The following is a 24,919-nucleotide window of genomic DNA, read 5'->3' on the forward strand; positions in this document are numbered from 1 at the left end:
GTTCTGGACGCTGAGACACGATGCATGATAACCCCATAAATGTGACACAAACTTCTTTAAAAACAATCATTTATTTCTTTAAAATACTATCAGTAAGCAAAAAAACAAGTACATTGATTACATCTACAAAACAAAAGCCATGATTTCCTAGATCAGGCTGTGGTCCAACTGGGTTTGAGTCTGTTATGTGCTGATGATAGAAGTTAAAGAGACAGATCAAAGCCTGTAATAACTAGATCTTTCTGACCACCCTGACTGGTAATGAGTTACTCCTTGCCATGTGACCTGAACAACAGGAACAACCCAATACAGAGTGGAACTCCAGTCAAGAACTACTGGCCCTCATTATTTTTGATTATACAATGGTCATAATACAAACCTCATCTACTGCTACTCCTTTCACCCATCCGCTCACTGACTGTTACAAAACATTGCTCCGCCTACTCCTTCACCTGCTCCGCCCCCGCCCCCGCCCCCGCCTCCGTTTCCTTCTTCACCTGTCACCTTTCCCTCGGCCGCCCCCGCAGCAGATCTCTTGCGTCTCTTGTTGAGCAGCGGGTTGTTGGACGTGTCCAGGTCTTTGATCTTTACCTGGTAATAGTCCACACGCATGGTGGCTAGAGCACAGGTCACGTCCTCCTGCAAGCCACACAGTACAGATGTAGTCTGATAAATGTAGTGTTTTTGCACCACCCTGTGGATTCTTAGTGCTATTGCTGAAATGAACAAGCTATGCAGTATTGTTTTTTTCACATCAGCCTGTCAACATACAGTTGATTTTTAAAACTAACCCAAGATAGCACATGCACTACTGTTTTCCGTGGGAGGCTGGTAGAGCCCAGTGGGCAGACCCTAGTAAGAAGGTGGGCAGAGCCGAGCCCAAGCTTTACTACTGGGGCTTTCTAGCTTCTATTAACATGTGTCTGTGAGGGAATTTCTATTCTGTGAAGTGTGCAGGTGCAATACTCTTTATAGCTCAGTTCCATCTGGCTCCATAAACTCTGGACTTCATCTCCTCGTAGGGAGTAGGAATAACCACAGGATGCTTCAGATTTCTAAACCTGGTAAAACCTCTGGCTCCTTGTTCTATCTAGAGTGTCAAGTGTTTCCCATCTCTCACCTTTACATTGTCCCACATATCTATGTCCTCTCTCAGAACACGGGAAGTGTGCAGAGGAGTTGCAGGGACCATCATTGACTGCTGTAATATCAAGACATATACACAGTATAAAGGACAGTCTTATATTATTCACACTGTTCAGACAGTGTCCTCAGACATTTAGCAGTAATCCTCACATTGATCCAAGGGTGGTTCTTGAACTGTCCAATGGTCATCCTCTCGTTAGGGTCTGTCTTTAGCAGCTGGTTGATCAACTCTTTGGCTGAAGAGGTTGCAGTTCATAGGGCATAGGTCAACAAGCATTTGAAATACGGCACGGCAAACAGTTAGGCTACACAATTTATTGGTCAAAGGACCTACAAATTAAAACTGCAGGCAAATCCATACAAAATACTTAGAAGTTGACGAATCATAGTTTACATATAGTAGAACAACGACAGACATTCAAACAAACTGAACACAAAATAATAAAGTTGCCCTTCCTCCATTCATTAAGTCCCACCTTCCTCCGATACCTCACACCACTCAGTGGCCGGGAACTTGTACTGGCCCATCCTGATTCTTTGCTTCATGCCTGGAGAGATGGCCAGGCCCGTGTTAGAGTAGAATGGAGGGTAGCCACACAGCCTGTGGACACAGCACACACACCAGCAGGGCTAGAAAGACAGCTAGAGCTGCTGTATTCCAACTGGGCCCTCAATGAACAGTCATCCCTACTACTTGGAGGGTGAAAGCAAGTGGAGTATCATGAGATACACAGCGTGATAAAAGAGAATGAAAATAGAACAAGGAAGCGGTGGACCATGAGGAGCCAATAGCAAGAGGAGAGGAAATCCTGCAAGTTAGAGAAGCAAGCGTGAGAGTGAGGTCCAGGAGGAAACAGTGGGGACAGACCCTAACCCCAAACTAAAATAGACAGCCCCTAAGCCCGTCAGCCTCAGCCCCTGAATGATGTTTTACATTGACACATCCGAGTGTACTAGCAAGTGCACTGTCCCATGCAAAGGAGAGTGATGTTTGGACTTTGCTAACCTCTCTACGAAGTTTATTAACATGCTACACACCTTAATGAGGAGTCTGACCAATGCAGTTCCACACAGACACAAGAACGTAGTCATGTTAATTAAATACGAGACTTTGCGATCCCCGTTGTTAGATAACAGTGTGTGCCATGTGATAACAGTATGCATTGAATTTTGGAAAATATCAAGTTGTTCACTATTCTTGTCAAGTTAAATCAATAGCGGTCAACCAGTTTTGATGGGGATTTCTCAAAGTGGCTTGGGTGAGTTCTTAGGGGTAGTCTACTTCATGAGTGCAGTCAGAGAGAGAGAATAAAAAACAATTTATACTTCCACTTTAATGTTGGTGCATGGTCACTATATGAGCATGGATAACGCAGATTTGTTTTGTTTTAGGGGGTTTGTGCTTCCATAGGGCGGATTTCAGCAGTTTGCTCACATTATTAATTTTCTATTTATTTTATGTTGCTTAAGTTTGTTTACAGTGATTGGTTAAAAGTTTGCACAACTCTCTTTGTCCCAAAGTAATATTCCACTCTCATTATTTTCTAAAGAAACTAACCAGCCAAGGAGTGATTGGAGTAATTGTTTTCATTATAGGTACTGTGTAGCTTTTAGCTTGCCATCTACAGAAATCTCTTTCTAATTGAATCTGTTGAATGTAGTGTAGCAATCCTGTTATACCTGTTGTTGTTTTGGATGTTAATAGGTAACGTAGGGAACTAGTTTTGAGAACCGTGGAGTTTCGACTAATTAGTTTGACAATGCTAAAGTAAACAGACACCACATCTCTACACACGTATAACGAGCACTCACACCCACTGTTTAAATAGTGTAGTGGTTAAAGACACAGTCTGTCACATAGTAAACCGCAGATCGAATCCAGGCAGAGCAACAACATTTGTCCCTTCTTATCACGGGCCGGCAGAACTAGGCTTGCCTGGTCAGTTTTTTCTTGTTTTATAAGCGAAGGCTTAGAGGTATGCAGGCATGTTTGACTGCATGAAACAAATGATTCAATGTGCCATTCGACCCGAGGTCTACTGGGGCTCTAAGTAGCCTGTGACCTGACTCTTACACACAGATACACAAATAGGACACATACAAAGAAGGTACTCACAAGATGTACATGATCACGCCCAGAGACCACATGTCACATGACTTGTCATACTTCTCTGGACCAAGCACTTCAGGGGCTGGTGGACAGACAGTCAGACGGACGCAGAGACAGGGACAATATACAGGGAAAAACATCAGCCACCATAAAACATTATAGCCTAAACACCATTCACATCTAGCAAGCATAATCTGCCTCTTCGGGTGTCACACTCAACAAACACCAACATAGTAGGGGGTGTAACAGACCCAACACTCACCAACATAGTAGGGTGTGCAACAGACCCAACACTCACCAACATAGTAGGATGTGCAACAGACCCAACACTCACCAACATAGTAGGGGGTGTAACAGACCCAACACTCACCAACATAGTAGGGGGTGTAACAGACCAAACACTCACCAACATAGTAGGGGGTGTAACAGACCCAACACTCACCAACATAGTAGGGGGTGTAACAGACCAAACACTCATTACATAGTAGGGTGTGCAACAGACCCAACTCTCACCAACATAGTAGGGTGTGCAACAGACCCAACACTCACCAACATAGTAGGATGTGCAACAGACCCAACACTCACCAACATAGTAGGGGGTGTAACAGACCCAACACTCACCAACATAGTAGACCAAACACTCATTACATAGTAGGGGGTGTAACAGACCCAACACTCACCAACATAGCAGGGGGTGTAACAGACCAAACACTCATGACATAGTAGGGTGTGCAACAGACCCAAAACTCACCAACATAGTAGGGGGTGTAACAGACCCAACACTCACCAACATAGTAGGGCGTGCAACAGACCCAACACTCACCAACATAGTAGGGGGTGTAACAGACCCAACACTCACCAACATAGTAGGGTGTGTAACAGACCCAACAGTCACCAACTTAGTAGGGTGTGTAACAGACCTAACACTCACCAACATAGTAGGGGGTGTAACAGACCCAACACTCACCAACATAGTAGGGTTTGCAACAGACCCAACACTCACCAACATAGTAGGGGGTGTAACAGACCAAACACTCACCAACATAGTAGGGTTTCCAACAGACCCAACACTCACCGACATAGTAGGGGGTGTAACAGACCCAACACTCACCAACATAGTAGGGGGTGTAACAGACCCAACACTCACCAACATAGTAGGGTGTGTAACAGACCCAACACTCACCAACATAGTAGGGGGTGTAACAGACCCAACACTCACCAACATAGTAGGGGGTGTAACAGACCCAACACTCACCAACATAGTAGGGGGTGTAACAGACCCAACACTCACCAACATAGTAGGGGGTGTAACAGACCCAACACTCACCAACATATTAGGGTGTGCAACAGACCCAACACTCACCAACATAGTAGGGGGTGTAACAGACCCAACACTCACCAACATAGTAGGGGATGTAACAGACCAAACACTCATTACATAGTAGGGTGTGCAACAGACCCAACTCTCACCAACATAGTAGGGTGTGTAACAGACCCAACACTCACCAACATAGTAGGGTGTGTAACAGACCTAACACTCACCAACATAGTAGGGGGTGTAACAGACCCAACACTCACCAACATAGTAGGGTTTGCAACAGACCCAACACTCACCAACATAGTTGGGGGTGTAACAGACCAAACACTCATGACATAGTAGGGTGTGCAACAGACCCAACACTCACCAACATAGTAGGGTTTGCAACAGACCCAACACTCACCAACATAGTAGGGTGTGTAACAGACCAAACACTCACCAACATAGTAGGGGGTGTAACAGACCCAACACTCACCAACATAGTAGGGTTTGTAACAGACCAAACACTCACCAACATAGTAGGGGGTGTAACAGACCAAACACTCACCAACATAGTAGGGGGTGTAACAGACCCAACACTCACCAACATAGTAGGGTGTATAACAGGGTGTCCGGAGGGAGTTGTGGAGGGTTGTCTCCTTGGCAAAGCCAAAATCAGTTAATTTCAACACAGCATTGCTCTCCTTGGTGGTGTAGAGCAGATTCTCAGGCTATTGTGAATTGTGTGTGTCCAAGAAGGTGTAAAAAAAACAAGAAAGCAATAAACCAGTCATGGCAATATACAGTATGTCTGTTGGCAAGGATAATGTGTAAGAGACGCAGGTCTGAGGGTGATGTTGACGAGTCCCACCTTGACATCTCTGTGAGCTATGTTCATGTGGTGGAGGTACTCGATGGCTGTCCCGATATCCCTCATGATGTCTGAAGCCTCTGATTAAAAGCCATCAGATATACTGTCAATCTCATTAACAAATAGTACACAGCTATAGGGCCACCATTAACCACGGTGTAAATTACACACATCAAATAAAACTACATGTATAAAACTTTTCAGTCGTTCTCACAAAGTGTATCGATACCTGGCTTCAATCCATAGAGCGAGCATGCAAAACTAAAGTTCTCTATCATAACTCACCTTTTTCTGTGAAAGCCTGGTCCCCTCTGGCCTCAATGCGACTGAACAGTTCTCCTCCTTCCATACTGAGACAAGAACCATGACCAGACACAGATCAGAGCCTCTCCACAACTAAACGAATGCACTAAACAAGGCTATTGTCCCGTAGTAACTTCTGTCAAAAACATGGTCAGCAAGTTGTACACTGCATTTGCGACTTTCATTAGGGCCAGGAGTTTTTCAGACCACGTAAACTGACCAGGAGAAACCCTTTAAAGACGTTACTAATGACTGTTCATTAGTAACAGTTTTGAAGTATAGTCTAAAGATTGAAAGAAAGCATACACAGAAGTATTTTCTTCCACAGAGTTCTTCCCTCACCATTCCATGATGATCAGCAGGCATCTCTTCCCTTGGTACAAGTTCTCATACAGGCTGAGGATGCGAACGATATATGGACCCCCTGACACTCTCCAATGTAACTCCACCTCCTGGCGTGCCCTGGGAGTATCATAAAGAATCTACCCCACAGACCAGGAAGGGGAGGAGAGAAACAGAAAGGAAGAGGAGGACGGGCAGGTTAATAAGGTGCTTGGATTAGATGGTTGTGAGCGAGGGGGCATGTACATCTGTACATGTCCATGTTTAACCACTATGAGGTCTTGGATGATATGATAGTGGGCAGAAAACCTGCTTCAGTCAGGTTAAAAGCCCTGAAATCAATCATAGTCCCACTGTACATGACTATCTGTCTCTCTTACTCAAACACACAGACATACATTCTTAAGTGGTGGTTTGATCATCCAAAATACATCCAGGCAATTCATTCATGTTCATTTGCTTGTCAGGAAGATTCCCTGGAGGGCTTTTTAAATGAATACTGCATTTTGAGTTTATTCAAAATGTACCGGCGGTAACAACACACCTAACTTGGTAAGCCCAGAACTAAATGATTGAATACTTTAGGCTAGCAGACGCTCAATAAAGTTTGGAGTCTATACCTGCTAAGAGATGAGTTACCATAGGATGGGACAGGAATGGACAGCACCACTCTCTTTACATGTTACAGGCAAGTCTATGGGCCAATTATCCCGTCCCTTTCCAAAATGTGAAAGATACTAACAGCTGTGAAATCATGATTTGTCCAAGACACTAGAACTAATGGTGCTCAATATCTCATGTATCATGTCAGATCAAGGGTGCAATTGATGTTGATGTGGTCTGTCATCCAGAGATTAAACATGACATCATAATTATGCATTGGAAATGGGTGGGAGGGACCCCATATCTCCAAACACTGCAGCCAGAGGAACAAACCTTTTCTCTGTCTGCATGGAGGGAAAGGCAGGAGAGGTCAGAGTGAGAGTAGACTGTTGATGCTCAGCCTAAACAATGCTCACAACCACCAACACTGACACAACTAAACACTCTGTAAGCATTTATAATGAGCCAGGTCTTCTGTCCATTTCGGACATACGACCTGACCAAAATAAATCCTCAAAGATGGAACACGGAATCGGACAGAGCATGTCATTGTCCATACAACATGACAATGACCACTGGTAGTAATGAGCCCTCTGAGTAAGACACGTTCCCAGACAGCACATCACTGTCTACCCAGACTAATCCACTGTGTCTGTGCAGGACAAATCCAGTGGCTCCTCTCCAAATCCAGCTCACAGAGAGAGTTAAATGTGCCCAAATCTATTGGTGTTATCACTGCTTAAGTGGACCTCTTTAATAAGAGTAACAGGCAGCAGCCAAACAGACAGTAAAGTTGACTACTGTACACGCTTCCTCTTATTTGTTGATTCAGTGAATACAACAGAGGAAGTAGGATGAAGTCATGTATGGATTTGAGAACTGAGAATACAGGTAGACTAGTGAATAAAAAATTAATATTCTCTCCCATACCCTCCCCATGGCAACGACATTATCAATGGCATTTTATTTACACAAGTAGATAAGGAAATACATCAAGCAAAGACCTGAAATACGTTATACCGTTTGGGTCTGGTTCTCTCACTCACTCACATACACACACGCTACCTTGAGCGCACATTTATTCCCCGTGTCCTTGCAGTAGCATTCCAGCACTTTTCCGTTGACGCCCAGTCCTAGGACTTGAGTTGTTACTTTGTAGTCATCTTTAACTGAATTGCGTTTGAACTCCGGTTTGGAATGAGCAACCAGTTGGTAGACTGTGGGACCGCAAAGGGTCTCGCTGCCGCCAGGCGTCCCCTGGATCTGAGGTTCGGATTGGCTCGCCGACGGCCTCTCTTCTATGTTACCATTATGTTGCATAATGTGTTTCGTTTCCTTCAAATCCCCCTCCGTCCTCACGTTACCAGCGAGTAGAGGTAGTTGAGTTTTTATGAGGAAGCTTGTAATCTCTTTCAGTCAAATGTCCGGCTGCAGCTTCTCTATCGCTATATATCCACAGCTCTGATTCCTTCTACGAGACGAAAATCGATTATTTTCTTGTTATTACTAGATTATGACGCAAAAACTATTCCATGTAGGTTTATTTCTTTCAGTGAAGAGGTCTGCTAAGTCAGAATATTAGAACACTGACGGAATAATAACGTATTATTCCTATACAAAATAACAATATGAAGCAATTTAAATCTCACTCTAAATGCCATTCTAATTTGTGGTATCGTTTACAGTCGATTAGGCCTTAGCTAAAAAGGCCCATGTATAAAATTAATAAACGGGACACATAAATGTGAACTAGTACCGTGTGGTGTCCAGGTCATATAAGTTGACTAAAACGCGCCGGTTGTTTCCAGAAAATTAACTGGTCAAATAAAACTAGGATAACAGTCCTGTCCAGTACCTATATTATCCGCTATTCCTCTCCCCTGTAACCTCCTCTGAGTCTGGGGCTAGACCAACTCTCCAAGCCTTACGTCAGCAATGCGCAGCTCAAGTTCATTCACACTGTACTTACCTTAAAGGAACCGTTACAAATAAAAACACGAAAGGCAGCGCTATATCTGCATTAAAATAAAATAACCTTATGTTGAATGAAAGAAGTGTAATATTTCAAACTAAATAAGACAAAAAACCCAGTCAGTCTGGGACAGTCTTTATTACATGCACAAACGACAATCTCAATTGAGCATAGCGAATTGAATAGGAAACCTACAGTACATTCATCAGTCAATTTCAACAGCAAACCACATCATTATCTGCCCCATGTAAGTACAGCTTTGTATAGAGCTGGAGTGGACAGCTCTATAGGATGTAGGTCTTGTGTCCCTCTATGTCTCCTGAGGTGGAATAACCTCTGTTGTTGATGGGCCATGTACAGGGGCTAGGGGCTGGGGAGTGAACGATATGCTCAAAGAGGACCCCCTCAGGGGACAGGCCCATTCTTGGTAGGTAGAGTCTCACATGGTTGTCCTGACCAGGCCAGAAGGCGTTAGGGTCAGCTCTACGACTGGATGGCCCCCCCATGTTGCTGTGAAAAAACAAACAGCACATATCTATGACACATGCAAAACAATACACGTTGTTACATATAAGGTGGAAGCACAGGTGAGGAAGGTGCTGCTGGACCCTGTAGTCTGGACACTTTGGAGGTTCGTCTGGTAAAATAAAACAATAGACCGGCGCCATTGAAGGCTGCAGCTGTGATGGGACAGAGGATGGAGTGGCCACAGATGGAGATGGGACAGATAGAAATTCTTTGAAACCGTTATGTACGCAAACATAGAGTAGTCTATTTCAACTATATTAAACATGCATCCAAGAGGAACAGATGTCTTGCAGAGGAGGAAAGAAGGTAAAGGGGATTCTCATCATTATTATTATAGTAGCTCCCATATCAATGTGGCTGCCCTCCACAATAACATTGATGCCACTTCCTACATACCTGGTCATCTGGGCATACTCCTCTCCGGTAAGCCAATGTTTGGTCTTCTGTTTGACCTCTGCACAACCTGTAGAACGGGTCATAATTTTGGTCCCCTGATGCACAGAGCTTCTGGATGTGTACCTTATCCTGGGGGCGAAGGCAGAAAACAATACCGGTCACTATTTCAGTTTGACTATCCAATTTGAATTTCTCCCCAATTTCCTACCACACAATTTGCAGTTTGCACAATTAGCAACTCTCAACAGGTTGAAGATCAGGACGAGTCCATTACATGCCGTGCCGAGCCATGCTGCTCCGCCTCACACTGCTTGCTAAACCAGGTAGTCAGTTAGGCCAGTGCATCGCAGAATGTTCCCTTGACTATCGACCTTAGTAGACAGATGCTCAACTGGCCACAGTGAGTTGCAACAGTGTGATGGGACCAGAAAGTCAGTTAGTCAATTTGGGCCGCCTGTATTAGGCTCCCTGGCTTCAGAGATTACAGTCAGTTACTAGTATATACTCTTATCGCCCATCTCATCATCCTTACTTTCTAATAGATGTGTACTCTGTGACGGTCCCTGTTTGTTGTCTACCTTCAAAGTATGGGTCAATGTACTGTGTAAAACCATTCTGGTTCTGATACCGTATAATACAACCACATCTATTCTCCGCCTTACTAGACTGTTAGTGTTTGGTCAGTAGTGGTGAAGGAAACCCACGTCTGCTGGCAGACTTTTTGTGGAGTTGCCTCTTCCTCCAGGCCATGATCCCCTTCCTGCCCCTGGGGTGTACTGCAGCTGTAGCCAATCCACTCTCTCAAACGGCTACCACAGCCTGGCATAGGTTTGGACCCTGCCTGCCTTAGAACAAGACACTGCGGACCCTCTAGGACATGATCCCCTGGATGCAGCAGAACTGAGGTGTAGGATACATACATACGTACCGAAACACAAACACACAAATACACACGAAACCAAGGTGCTTGCTCAATAATGAAAGGTACTTGTGTGACATAAGGTCATGTAATTAAAACAACACTTCACCAAATATCATATGGCACTGTTAGTGTGCATTACCCAGAGGGATGTATGTGAGCTCTTCAAGATGTTTGCTTAGGTGTGCAATGTAATGTGTTTGTATACAGTGCAATTATTTACATTATGTGTGTGTGTGTGTGGCATGGATCTGTGTGCCTGTGTTTTCTTTGGGTCTCACCTCTCTCCAGTGTAGCCTGGTTGACATTGACCCCTTTGTTGTGACACTTGTCCAGCGAGTCCAGGTACTCCCCCAGACACTGTCTCCTGAACCTGTCTACCAAATGGGCTGTGTCTCCTCCCAGAGAGGATGGGTTTGAGTGGGCATCCTGGATGGGGTTTCCTGTGCACACCGTCCTCATGATGGCCAGCACCTCCTCATCCTGAATCACCCCCTGCTAACAAGGTTGATTTCCGGTCATAATAGCTCCAAAGGAAAGGCAGAGTTGCAGAAAGAACCTTGATGCTCCTTCCTGCCTGTCCGGTTTGACTGATTCTGCCCTCACCTTCATCCTGTTGCGACGGTGCTGCTGTATTAGGGCCTGCTCCTGCTCATCCTCCACAGAGAGGGGAATTTGCAGACAATTTGAGCTGGGGAGGGGCAGGACACCACACTTCCCCAACCCTGACTTAGGACCACAGCTCCACACTGGCCTCCGCGCTGAGAGGAGGGAGTGAGGGTAGAGGAGGAAATAGTTCTAAGGTCTTTTTAGCCCTGCCTTTGTAGCTATTCAGTCACATCGTAACCTAACACAATTCTACACAGCCTTCTTTGGGGCATGGATTGAGAGGATAATGTTTCCACGTTTACTAACCTACAGGGCTCAGGGCCCACTGCCTTCTGCCCCTCACTCTCTCTATGTCCCTGCCCCCCCCTGTGTCCACCCCCAGGGGGGAGCCTTGCTCTCCTTTCTCCGGCAGGTTCCTGTGGTCCCAGCTGAACCTCTCCTCCATCCTGATGTCTTCTGCCAGGTCATTCACATCCACTGTTTTTCCCTCAATGCCCCTAAGGCTGGACACTGAGTTTTCTAGTTGCTCTTGCACCACAGGGATGCCATCCTGATGTGGATGCATCAATATCAATAAACGGACACACAGGACATAACTTACCCAAGTCAGATGGCCATGTCATGTTATCGATAAGATCACTACCTTATCACAGCTTGGAGGTCATTCCAACTCACATTTCCTGTGTCACGTTCATCAAGTTCTGGTGATTGGAGTGTGGGTGTACCTCTTTACCTACTTTACCTCGGGCAGCAGGGACCGGACTCCAACAGCACTCATACGCGGTATATTAGTCTGCCTAGAAGGACGAGTCACACTGTCACGTACACTAGCCTGGAGAAAGGACAGAGGAAGATAGCAAGACAACATTAAACAAATTGTCCACCACAAATTATGCACATGGACCAAACCATGTGATTTGGTAAATTGTGTATTGCGTGTTTTTGTTGGACTCATATCCTTGAACCAACCCACTCTCTTCCTTTTGCGTACATATAACACAGGTTCACACAATGTCGTGCTATGCATATACGCCAAAGTCCTTTTTTGCATGCAGTTGAGAAGCGATCTCCTCCCATTAATAATAATGGTGGTCAATAAAATGTTTCATTGGCACGCACCAACTGAAACCTATTTGACGTCATCATCATCGAGGCACGGATTTCCCGAAGTGACTAATCGTTTAAAAGCCGTAGCGTAAAAGGGTAAAGGTAAAACTTTAATATCGCATTTATTCACCATTGTTCTTAATTGGAGGAGATCGCGTCTGAACTGCATGCAAAAAAGTACTTTGGCGTATGCATAGCACGAAATTGTGAAGTGTGAACCCGTGTTATATGTACGCAAAGGGAAGAGAGTGGGTTGCCTTGAACATACAGCTCCAGAAAAAATTAAGAGACCACAACAGCTTTTTCTTTCCTTTCCAAAAAAGTTGAACAGGAAGGTTTTGAGTGAGGAACAGAAGCGTTCTATTTGCAGTGGTCTCATTTTAACCCTTCTGTTCCTCACTCAAAACCTTCCTTTTTGACCCCACCGAGTAGGATGTGCATTTAACTTGACTTGTTAATGAGTATATGTGCAGCATATCATCCCTTATGTTTTAGTTCCACAAAATTTGGAATTGTGGTAAATTCATAGAGGGAAAAAATTGGTTCCTTGTGAGTATCAGAACTTATGTACCAAATTTCATGACTCCTGGCCTAGCGGTAAGGGAGAGGCCTTCCAAAGTTAGCATTGGTATACCACCACAAACAGGCATTCTCTATAGCATCCATTCTCCAAAGCATAATTCACCCAAATGTTTTCAATATCTTCTTGTCAAACAATAGGTAACACAATGAGGTTAAGAGCCTGGGTAGCCTCATTGACACTGATATTGTATTTACCTTACAATCCTGGAGAGGTATCAAAGAATAATCCGGGATACGTGAGGGGATTTTCTGAGTTATTTTCCCTCTTTCAACAACCAACATCTCCAGCTCGGTAACGGTCGGCTTGGTGTTAACCCACCTCGACAAATCTCCGAGACTATCGAACTGCCGACGAAAGGACCTCCTTTGGTTAACCCAGTCTTGATGCTTAGCGTCATAACTTTCCAGCAGCAGGTCTTTCTTTGAGGGACTACTGCCTTTGTCCCCTGCTTTAGATTCCATGAAAACCTCCTTAATTGAACATTGTAGATTGTTTCCGGGAACTTGATTTGTGGACTTTGGCATGCACACGGGCCGTTTGGGCATGGGTGGTGCGATGAAAACCCTGTTCCTTGTTTTAGCAGGACCAAACACTCTGCTTGCCATTTTATAGAAACGTGTCTGCAATAAATCTCTCTTTTTAATCCGCGCCAACTGTTCTTCTATTTCTAAACTATCCATTTTGAGGGTTAGATAATTAGGCTGGACCGAAACGGGTTTAGAATGTTGTTTCTCAAAATTGCTGGGCTATTGCAATGGAAAACATTCCTAATTTTGATAAATTATCATGGCTATCGACTCTTGGTGACCGGCGCAGGTTCTGGACCTAATCGTGCGTGTTTTTCTCATGGTAACCATGGTACTTTCTGTACGCGGGGTGCTATCAACCAGTGCAGTTTGTAGCAGTGCGGACAGGTCGGTTGGTTAGCAACAAAACCAAACCGTGCGCAACAATGGGGCAAAACAGATGGGTATAAGCATGTACAGCTCTGGAAAAAATAAAAAGACCACAGCAAAATCTTTAGTTTCTCTGGTCTTACAATACATAGGTATGTGTTTGTTTTACTCCCAAAATTACTCCCAAATTCCAAATAAAAATATTGTCATTTAGAGTACTTCTTTGTAGAAAATAACAACTCACCAAAAAACTATGCATTGCTTTCAGGCCTCAAATAATGCATCGAACACGAATTCATATTCATTTTTCAACAAAATACAAATGTTTTAATTTAGGAAGAGTTTAGAAATCAATATTTGGTGGAATAACGCTTTCATGTGTCTTGGCATGCCTCCACCAGTCTGTCACATTACTATTGGGTGACTTGACGCCACTCCTGGAACAAAAATTCAACTCGGCTTTGTTTGATGGCTTGTGATCATCCATCTTCCTCTAGAGGTTTTCAATGGGGTTCAGGTCTGGAGATTGGGCTGGCCATGACAGGGTCTTGATCTGGTAGTCCTCCATCCACACATGGATTATTACCGATGCTCCACCAAATTTCACAGTGAGTGCGAGACACCGAGTCTCTGTCTAACCAATAGACGACCAGGTGTTGGGTAAAGCAGAACATTTGTCTCGTCAGAGATTACCTTACTCCATTCCTCTACGGTCCAATCCTTATGATCTTTTGCAAACTTCAGCCTGGCTCTTCTTTGCTTCTCATTGATGAGGGGCTTTTTTCTAGCTTTGCACGACTTCTGCCCTGCCCCTAGGAGCCTGTTTCGAACCGTCCTCGCCGTGCACTTCACCCCGGCTGCTGTTTGCCATTATTTTTGTAGGTCACTTAATGTCATCCTACGGTTGTTGAGTGACATTCAAATGAGTTGACGGTCATCTTGGTGTTTTCGCCCTCTGCCAGTCTGAAGCTTTGTTGTCCCCAATATCTGTTGCTTGACCTTGTTCATTTGTTTGTGAACCGCCGTCTTTGAAATTTTCAGGATGGAAGCAACCTGACGCTCACTGTGTCCCTCTGCCAGTAAAGCCAGAATTTAACCCTTCTTTTCCTCACTCAAAGCATTTCTTTTCAACAATTTTGATGTTGACTATTCATGCTGAATAGTTATTTTTTATTCAAATTACCTCTGAGGTACTACTTGCACTGTTTTTGCCATCCTGCTGGTCTTATTGCATGAGGATAGTAATGACCACAGCAGTGGTTTTCATACTTTTCCTCGTTAAATTAGATTTGGTTCAGGTAATCACATAATCAGTACCTCTCAAGTAAAATGAGGTGTGCCTGTGTAGGAATTTTACAGACACTGGAATGGAATGGCTGCCATACATGTAGAGATGCTGATTTAAGAAAAATTTGGATTTGTCTCTTAATTTTTTCCAGAGCTGTATATAAAGCAATCTTCTAACAAGTAGCCTACCCAACTAATCTACTCTGTCATGCTGGAAATGGTAGATTCCAGGCTTCCATACTAGGGTACATTTTCCTCGTTTGTCTGTCCCCATGCTAGAAGCCTGTAAATGCGTGTGGTCGATCGTTGAACTCGTACAGGTAGGGCCTAATGCTGAAAGGTTATGGCACGTTTTTATTTATATTTAAAAAACAATTGTCTTACAGCATGCAGTGGTGTAAAATGGAACTTGCATTCTTTTTTATTTTCTTATTACATGTTCATATTGTCTATGATGTAGGTAAAAGGAATGTTTGCCAGTGTGCACAGTTCTGCAATGAACCAAACCACTGCGGAGGACCCTGGGAGGATTTTCTTCTCTCCATAGACCTATAGGCCAACAGGGTTCGAAATGAGGGATGCTGGGGTTTCCGAGACCCTCCATAAGTCTATAGGGACCTGGGAGGCTTTATACCTCCTATAGACCTATATCGGTCTTCAGGGAAGCTTTATACTTTGCAGCAATAAGTTATTTATTTTCGACAACAGACACAACATGACAGTTCATAGGTTTTTCCTAGATTTCATTATCATGAACAAAGTGGCTGTTCCCAATATCATGTGTTAACATTAAATTAAATTAAATGGCTTGGCTTTCTTTGTCATATGTTGTAGGATTAAGGAATACTGGACAGATACAATTTGACCTGTTTTTAGCCACTTGCTAACAACATTTTAAAAGTGGCATTTTTCATATGTAACACAGTGGGGCATGATGTAATTTTCAGGAGTGAATATCTGGTAGGCTATTTTAAGTTATTGTTTAAATTCCAAACATGAGATTTCAGAAGATTAAACAGTGGAAAAGATAGGGATAAGATAGCAAAATAGTCTTCAGAATTATTTATTATTATATTTTAGGGGATATTTTTTTTCAAGCATCATAGGTCATTTCAAACCCTGGCCTATTGCAACCTTATGGGTTAGTAGTCATGCTCAACCACTAGCATTTGTATTTTCAATGTTTAGAGAAAATATCGTTTAGGGAATCACTGACAGTTGGTTCCCACTCTTGTCTGAATGGGTGCCTGACAATGGCTTGCAGCGTTATCAAGAACCACACCCCCTAGCCACATGGTATTTGTTTGTGTACAATCACACTGATGGGGTGTCTATGGGTGTTTATCATGAGATCCCATAACAGGCTCAGTGACAGCTTATTAAACTGCGACAGCAAGCCATTTAACTGCGCAACACTAACTAGACTGACCGATCGCAATTCTTGTAACACACAATTTATAACTGCTCCTACCAGACTCATAGCCTACTATTCATGAATTCTCAGACTGATATGTCTATTTTTTACTGTACTAATAGCATAAAAATAAGCAAAGATGGCCAGTTGACTTCTACAGTTAGTGTTTAAAGTTTGTTTCAAATAATATTTTTCAACAAAATTAATCAGAGTGACTGACACATTTTAACTGTCTCGCCGGTCCGTCTTTCAATTTACAATGACTCTTAATCTCCTTATACTCGCTTTAGACACAGCATTATCCTTCCAACCCTAAACCACCCTGGACTATACCTGTCTTGTTCTGTAAGGGGAAGACGAGGACACATGTCATGTTATTCTTTAGAGGCAGGTTTCTACACAATGCCCCTTTAGAAATCTCCACCTAAACCTGTAAATACTGTAGCCTAATCGTTTTACTGTATGCAACTTTATATTTATTCACATTATAATTTTTTGTCCGCATTTACATCATTTTTTTACTTTAGTATTTCTATTGCTGTGTGCAAACCATCAAGTAATCCTTTCCTTTAATTGTCCATTGTCCGTTTATCCTGTTACAATTACAAAAATATAACTTGAAACTAGGAGGACAGGCTCTGGAGTGGCTAAGGATATAATTTGCTTGGCTCCAGTGTTGGGTTTTTCCCCCTGTTGCAACATGTAGTTCAACCTGTTGGTTCAAGGTTGAATCAAATGTCAGTTTTGAATGTACTTGGTTCTACCTGTACTTCGTTATTGTTTGTTTTAAATGTACTGCATGTTGTTTTGTCTTTGTCCTGCACTTGTATCTTCTTGCATTTGAATCATTATTACATGTGGACCCCAGTAAGAAAAACTACTGCATATGACTAATATGGATCATATTAAAATCCTATATTGTATACTTATTATTATTCATTTTTTCAAGAGAATCATTTAAAATGATGAATTAATGTACTTTTTTAAAATTTGTTTTTTATTTAGAAATTTTAGAGAAATGGGCATCCAACCGAAAGTAAATTAAATGTGTTTGGTCTTACAAGTAAATAGTACATACTCAGTAAATGATAAGACATCTACAACCCTGTTTCCAAAAAAGTTGGGAAGTTGCGTAAAATGCAAATAAAAACAGAATGCAATGATGTACAAATTATTTATCCCTGTATTTCACTGAAAATAGTACAAATGTTGAAACTGAGAAATATTATTGTTTTTGGGAAAATACATGCCCATTTTGAATTTGATGTCAGCAACACATTATAAAAAAAGTTGGGAGAGAGGCATGCTCAACAGTTGGGAGTCTCCTTTATATTTTATAGTTTCATAATGCACCAAATGTTTTCAATGGGTGACAGGTCTGAACTGCATACCGGCCAGTTTAGCACCGGGACTCTTTTACTATAGGTTTAGTATACACCAGGTTTAGTTTATTAGCATTACACAACTTTTTCAGTGTTTTGTTGCCTCTTTCCCAACTTATTTGAAACCTGTTACTGTCATCAAATTCAAAGTGGGACTATATTTTTCAAGACACCATAAAATGTCTCAGTTTCAACATTTGATATGTTGTCTTTGGGCTATTTTGTATAGAATTAACTTTTAAATGATTTGCACATCATTGCATTCTGTTTTCATTAACATTTTACGCAGCGTCCCAACTTTTTTGGAAACAGGGTTGTATATCCAAGAACATTAGTTTTCCATTGATGACATGCAATTTTGGATATAGAGGAGATCACATACAGTATATATTGAAAGGGATAATTTAAGTTGTGCTGTTATTTCAGGAAAAACACAGTAAATGGTAATTTGGATTAACACAGTAAGTCAACTGTAAATAGTGTTTTGCATGCTTCTTTCTGTGACAGCTGATTGACATAAACGGACTGTGTTGTGTCTAGCCCTGCAGGGCCCTATCCAACACATGTTCATCCTGGACAGGGAAGGGCATGGTGACTCGTAGCTGCCTCTGCTCTTTCATTGTCCTTTGGATTGTCTCATAGGCATTGGAGTTCCCCGACCAGCATCGACGAGCCACCTGCAAGTAAAAATAAGAAACCACTATTAATTGGAGCTGTGACATTATAGGATTGATATTAATGCACCCTATCCCATAGTAATATTTCTAAGAACAGTATCTAACAAAACCTTCCAACGAAACCATCTAACAACAGTAGCCCATAATCATCCCTTTCTTACCCCATTAGAGACATCCCAGTTGAGCATCAGACTTGCTCTTTTTGCTGCCTCCTCTGACCCATCCAGAAGCAGACCAAACCCCCCATTTATCACCTCACCCCTGGAAAGAGAATAAAGAAAGACAGTTCAGTCTAACTAATTCAAATGCAAGAAAAGGGAACATCACAGTGCTTTAAAACTTTTGCTGTGATCACATATGATGGGATTTTTTTTTTTATTTCAAAACAACCAATGAACAACATCTGATGCACAACATGTCATTATAACAGTACCAAATTTTTTTTGTGCTCGCCCTCCTCAATCACTCCTTCCTGTCACATGTTGAAAGGCTGAGATTCGATTCTTACCAGCCAACCCCTCCGCCATTGTGAAGGGACACCCAGGTGGCCCCTCTAAAAGCATCACCGACAAAGTTCTGGACCGCCATGTCTGTCAGGAGCCAAGACCGACACACAGTCACAAGGTAGTACTTCAGCAGTCATTCACTGAACACACATACATGTACCAGCTAATATACTGCACTAACAATGTCTGTTCAAACAGTGCTATAGTGTACCTGCACAGAAGGCAGAACCGTCATACACGTTGGAGGTCTCCCTGAAGGGACTGTCGGTTCCACTAACGTCATGGTGGTCTCTGCTGATGACCACAGGAGCCTGGTCAGAAAATACGCTCGCTCTAATCACATCATCACTCGTATGGGTCAACCCACTGGAGATTCCTAGCCAATCATACAGCCTCAAATGACCAAACACAAACAAGCCTCATTGAATACTGATTTTTCTCTTACTGAAACTCTTCCATCAGCAATAGCTTTATTTATAGCCAGGGCAATACACACACGTCCTTTCTGGTCTGAGTAGAGGATTCTGGCTTGGGAGCCCACGACCTACACAAGGAGTGCAACCAGAAAAGTCTTATTCATTAATATAATGTGTTATTTACCAGTTAGCGATTGTGTCCTGTATGTGTCTTATGAATTAGTACCATGCTGTGTTTTCCAGCCTCACGAATCCAGCGGATGTTGTCATTGTACTGCTGTTGCACACGCTCAGTCACGTTGGCACTGATCTCCTCCAGGACGGTGGCGGCGATGTCATCAGTGAGTGCCAGGTCACGGGAGTCACCAGAGGTGCAGACCCAGCGGAACGGTCCAAAACCCAGAGAGAAGATGTCTCTGCAGAGGGGAGGGCCTTTTACCTCATCTTATGACCAGATAACCTTCCCTAGTCTTGCAGAGATTTCTCTGTTTGAGCTATTGCCTGTCACTTACCCCATGATGTGCTGGACGTACGATGGATAGCGGAACTCAGTGGCTCCACCTCCCTCCTTCTGTACCGCAGCTCCTGAAGACAGTGAGATGAACACAAACCGAGAGGTTGTCAAAGGGGAAAAGGCCTTGTTTTCTTGTCTGTTGTTGTGAACCTCCCTCCTGCTATCAGACCTTGTGTCTGTTACACAGTGTGGAGGTTGAACTGTAGGACTCACCTGCCCTCTGGGCTTCCAGGAGGAAGGCGTTGCCATAGTCCCAGAAGAACATCCCTGCCTCAGACAGCTTGTTGATGGCAGCTACCTGTCTACAGAGGCTGAGACAGGGGAGGGCCAGACAAGGGTCAGAGAGCAACCCCCTGAACCTGAACAACAACCAGGGTTCTCCAACTAAATCAGGGTTTTTACGAATGAAAAATGAGCTAAATCTTTTGTGTGGTGCATGACTGGAATGGAACAGAAGCCGATATACGCAGTAGCTCTGGAGGACTGGTGTTGGAGGACGCCCCTGAACTAGACACACTGGTAAAGCATGAAGCCATACAGAAGTTCTGACCTCTCATGGACCATGGTTTTGAAGTGTGCTGGGTCTGTGGCCATGAGCTGGTTGGCCTGTTGGAAGCTGAGCTGGACCGGGTAGTATCCCCCGCTGAAGGGGTTATGGAGGGAGGTCTGGTCTGAGCCCAGGTCCACCAGAAGCTCATCTGTCATCTCATACTCCTTAAGCAGACGCTCCCTGGCAGAGAGGAATACACAAAGATATGTCAAATTCACTGCGGTTTAAAAGTGACTGAGGTTCCCTGCATAGTCAACTACTGTCAATGGAACAACTAAGTCCAGGCCTTGGTTGACATCCCACACTCACCATAGGTCCACAACATTGCCGTGGTAACCCAAGCTGAGGGGGGTCTTGGATCTCTTGGCCTCTCTGTGGAAGTCAGAGGGACACTCACATAACATACAGGCAGGGGTAGTCATGCCGACGTGACGTGTGTTTGCGTGTGCTTGTCCTCATCCATTATTACCTAATGCGTCGGATGCAATGTTCTATGTCACTGGTGACCTCCATTAACCAGCCCTGCTCATGTCGCTTTCTAAGGGGAGTCGCATCCACCTGCACAGGATACATTCAACACAGAAGCACATTAACACCCAAACACCAACGAAATATCACATACAGGTGCCTTATAAATATGAATATGATTGTAAGAGTGGTATTGACCACTAGCAAAGGGAACACTCTGACCTCGGCAATGACCCCAACACATCCAGCGATTACAGCGGCCTTGGCCTGCGCCCCGCTCATGCCCCCCAGCCCGGATGTCACCAACACCCTGCCCCTCAGGTCATCTGACCCCAGGTACCTCCTCCCTGCATTCAGCACTGTCAGCTACAAAGGGAGGGAGTGGGAGCGGAGACAGAAACACTAAGACAAACATATGACTTGAAGGAGAATAGTGGCCTCTACTGCTGACAGTGAGAACTAACCATGGTGCCATGTACTATTCCCTGAGGCCCAATGTAGCAATAACTACCAGCAGTCATCTGTCCATACCTGGGGGGAAAAGCAAAAAACACAGACGTATTTTAATCCTAAATTATTACTAAAACATACTATATATAAATAATATCTAGGTTACCTACATTGATACGCCCAAAGCAAACATCTTCTCATACTGCTCTCTGGATGAATAGTTTGGAATGACCTGAAAGAACGGGCAGGGTAGACAGACACAGAAAAAGGCAGAGGGAAGAAGGGAGATGATCTAAAATCAAAGAGGCCAACCTACATGATAACACTGAAGAGAAGGTGGAGAAAGGGAGAGAGGGAGCTCTGGATACCATGCCGTTGGTGATAATGGCGCGGGGGGACGAGGGCAGGCTGGGGAACAGGCCTGCTGGATGACCGCTATACATGACCAGAGTCTGCTCCTCTGTCATCTCACTCAGGTAGTACATCACCAGACGGAACTACACACACAAACACACACAAAGACACAGTGGCCTTGGAAAGTATTCAGGCCTCCTGCACTTTTTCTATTTTTATGTGTTAAATATTCAACAAATGCATTATAGAGCAAAAACTAAGCCATGAAGTCCAAGTAACACTCGGACCTCAGATTAAAATTGCTTCGAGGCATAGATACATAAAAATAATAAATAAATGTTATCGATTTTAAATTCAGTTTAAAACACAACAAAATGTAAAGAAAGTGAAAGGTTATTCCCAGGCACTGTATATATCATATGAGTAATGTCTCTATACAGTGCAATTAAAAGTTCACATACACATTACTACACACAGATATCTACATAATGCCATCATGATCATGTAATTTGTGCTTACCTGAGCCCAGTTGCTGAACACCTGTCCATTTCCCCCATAAGTAACCAGCTCCTGGGGAAACTGGAGAGCCGGGAGAGGAATGATGATGAGCCAGCCGTAGGCCGTGAGAATTTGGAGGACTATTACAGTGCTACGTTCAGAAAAAGTGAGCTGACTTCACTGTACTGTATGTCAGACTGGTGGTTACCTGAGCTACAGCAGGGTCCAGGTTGTTCATGATCATGAGCATGATGGAGGCAGCTTGAGGTGTACGACACGGATACTGATCTATAGGGTAGGCCCTGAAAACAAACACAGAGCGCACGATCACGGTGGTGGACCGTCTCCGGGCAACAAGAACCACTGAGGAATACTGTAGGTAGGGAGATGAAAGATTATGTGTCCTCTGTGATTTTACGCACCTCATGTGTACGGGTGGGCAGAAGCGATACATGTAGATATGTCCATACTGCCTGAGCTCCTGGGCAAACTCAGAAGCCAGGTGGTTATGGTGGGTGGGGGGGAAGTAGCGCAGGGAATTCCTCAGAGCCAACTAGACAGGACACAGGGTGAAAGGGGGGTTGAGGCATGGAGTGCTATGGTTTTAAAAATACACTGACATTGACCCTCTTTTTCTTTTGCATACTCTCTTCCGAACTTTCTCTTCCCTGGACCCCTCTCTAGTGGTCACTCTTATCTCTCATAATCATTGACGCTGACCTTTGCTTAGCAAACAGGAGACAAACTGCCAGAAAATGCTGTGTTTTGGGGGGCAAGAGGGGGTGAACTAAATTGTTTTTCACACTTAAGCGCGATTGACCCCAAAATAGATTGAATGAAATAAATCACACACACTGTGGATTGTTATGTTCTGTGATATTTCCAAACCAGCTCACAAGCTGTAGTCTTTACTCATTCCCCAGACCCATTTAAACATTCACCCTCATTGAGTAACATTGGGAATGATGTGACTCATTAACCGCCAATGTTTGTTACATTCAAAGTCCCTCTGCCTCTGTATCATGAAAGCATTTTAACATGGCCGAAAAGCAGACTACAACAACGATGAGGGGATATAGCTGCATAATCATGTTGTGAAGATGTACACATTTGGTTTAGTTTACTACTAAAATACCACAATAAAAGCATTCTGGATTTACTGAAATATAAACAGAAGCAAAAGTTCCTAAATGTCTGAAGGCAATTCCCTGAGCGTGGAGTGAATCTTGGTTGGCCCGGTCTGCGTTTGCAGATGTGCCAGTATGTGTGTACTTACCCTCTCCTCTTCTGGAGTGAGGATGGGCGTCCTGACGGGTGCATGCGGCATACTTGGGTCCCGGCCCCGGTTGGGAGGCATGGGGTCCAGGGGCAGACCGCTACACAGATCCTTTAGGTTCAACATTCTGTCCACAGTGTCCTGTTATACCACAGGACTTCAGATGGATCAGGGAAGAGACAAACCCAGGAAGACACCTGTCTGGTATCACAGTGTATATGTGGGATGCCAGCTCTACAGCTCAATACTATCCACGATTTTTCAGCCTGAAGGGCCAGCATTCAGTGGGACAGCAACATGCGTAAGGTTAGGATGAAGGTCCACCTCCTTCCGCTACTCCCATTGGTTGTTTGGGCACTTTTCCCTTCTCATCCACCAATTGCAAGGCAGAGCCAGAGAAGCGCATGTGGTAATAATTGATCTACAAGTTAACATGATGTGGCACACGCTGAGGGTTATGTCCCAAATGGAATACTATTCTCAAAGGAGCGATCCATAAGGGCTCCAGTCAAATGTAGTGCACTACCTGGGGAGTAGGATTCCATTTGGGACATGTTTGCACTGGCCTCCTAGCTAAAGCATGTAACTCAGTTCCACACTCACATACACATCTCAGAACCTTTGGCCAGGTCCATATTACCCCATGAAAACATCCCTTCATCAGGAAAATACCACCTATAATGATGACTGCACTGACAACACAAAATGTGTTTCAGAATTATTCATGGTTGGATGATTTACCGAAAGATTCATGGTAGCTGTTTTCATTTACAAATAATCAGAACTAGCAGGGTGGCTTTCTCTAGAATTTGTTTAGTCAAGTTTTAGATATTTAGCAAATTGGGGTATAAAACCATGATTCATCTGCAAAAATGTATTACCATTGCAACGAAAAATAAATACCTTTTTTAAGTTACTGTTAAATCTCCATTCAGCTTTTAACAAATATTTGACTGTATGTCTCAAACGCCCTCTTTACCCCAATTGTTCTTCTCATTAGGAAAAGGCTTTATAATAATTGTTTAAATAACAGAAAAAATATCTTCAGTCTTTTACATCAGAGAATGAATGCTGATAAATATAAGAAATGAATAACATAATAAATACAAGCTTGAGCTTCAATTTAACTTTCAACTACATTAAGGTGTTTTTACTGCTGAAGGTGAGTAAGACGTCCAGCAAGATAGGGTTGGCAAAGGCTTTCAAACTGCATTCAGACCATGTCCTATGCCATCTGGCTTTGTGTAGTGTGCCTCAGCTTGGGTCTGGCTTCTGCTGGCTTTATCCATCACTGTTTATGCATCCAGTAAGTCCTGAGTGGAGATATATTTTCCTAAGTTGGTGTTCCTGCCCATTCTGTCCTTTCTATTTTGGCTTTAGAAAGGGGGTCTGAAATCCAGAGATAACAGAGCCTTTGTGGATCTCCATACTGCAGATTTACAAGT

General features: G+C 43.5%; 3 protein-coding genes across 8 annotated transcripts; all 3 read right to left on the reverse strand.

The window, feature by feature from the left end:
- Positions 1–98: 98 nt before the first annotated feature.
- LOC105017185 (MAP kinase-activated protein kinase 2) lies at positions 99–8,602 on the reverse strand. The gene is made up of 10 exons (XM_029114143.2): positions 7,738–8,602; positions 6,070–6,209; positions 5,710–5,774; positions 5,425–5,504; positions 5,158–5,284; positions 3,263–3,338; positions 1,623–1,747; positions 1,297–1,382; positions 1,121–1,201; positions 99–639 (listed from the first exon to the last, which is right to left on the reverse strand). Exons 1-10 carry the CDS (start codon positions 7,990–7,992, stop codon positions 412–414), a joined length of 1,263 nt encoding a protein of 420 aa, XP_028969976.2. The 5' UTR covers positions 7,993–8,602; the 3' UTR covers positions 99–411.
- Positions 8,603–8,766: 164 nt separating this feature from the next.
- Positions 8,767–13,765, reverse strand: si:dkey-197j19.5. 6 transcript variants are annotated; one of them, XM_010881580.3, is made up of 8 exons: positions 12,981–13,765; positions 11,839–11,928; positions 11,403–11,646; positions 11,094–11,248; positions 10,769–10,982; positions 10,273–10,468; positions 9,569–9,697; positions 8,767–9,154 (listed from the first exon to the last, which is right to left on the reverse strand). In XM_010881580.3, the coding sequence occupies exons 1-8, from the start codon at positions 13,464–13,466 to the stop codon at positions 8,929–8,931; spliced, it is 1,740 nt and encodes a 579-aa protein (XP_010879882.1). In that variant the 5' UTR covers positions 13,467–13,765; the 3' UTR covers positions 8,767–8,928. The 6 variants fall into 6 exon arrangements, with proteins under 6 accessions (XP_010879882.1, XP_010879883.1, XP_010879881.1 ...); XM_010881581.3 differs by having other exon boundaries at positions 10,273–10,453; positions 10,769–10,985; XM_010881579.4 differs by having other exon boundaries at positions 10,769–10,985; positions 12,981–13,764.
- A 3,841-nt stretch (positions 13,766–17,606) lies between these two features.
- On the reverse strand, positions 17,607–23,768 carry uroc1 (urocanate hydratase 1). Its single transcript, XM_010881578.5, has 19 exons — positions 23,475–23,768; positions 22,621–22,751; positions 22,407–22,500; positions 22,220–22,279; positions 21,715–21,843; positions 21,517–21,578; positions 21,361–21,427; positions 21,119–21,262; positions 20,898–20,986; positions 20,738–20,800; positions 20,429–20,608; positions 20,092–20,189; positions 19,877–19,949; positions 19,591–19,780; positions 19,394–19,492; positions 19,160–19,259; positions 18,951–19,032; positions 18,604–18,703; positions 17,607–18,442 (listed from the first exon to the last, which is right to left on the reverse strand). Exons 1-19 carry the CDS (start codon positions 23,598–23,600, stop codon positions 18,302–18,304), a joined length of 2,028 nt encoding a protein of 675 aa, XP_010879880.2. The 5' UTR covers positions 23,601–23,768; the 3' UTR covers positions 17,607–18,301.
- Between the last annotated feature and the right edge of the window lie 1,151 nt (positions 23,769–24,919).

This window comes from Esox lucius, chromosome 17 (genome assembly GCF_011004845.1).
Source record: "Esox lucius isolate fEsoLuc1 chromosome 17, fEsoLuc1.pri, whole genome shotgun sequence".
In the NCBI taxonomy this organism is placed as follows: Eukaryota; Metazoa; Chordata; class Actinopteri; order Esociformes; family Esocidae; genus Esox; species Esox lucius.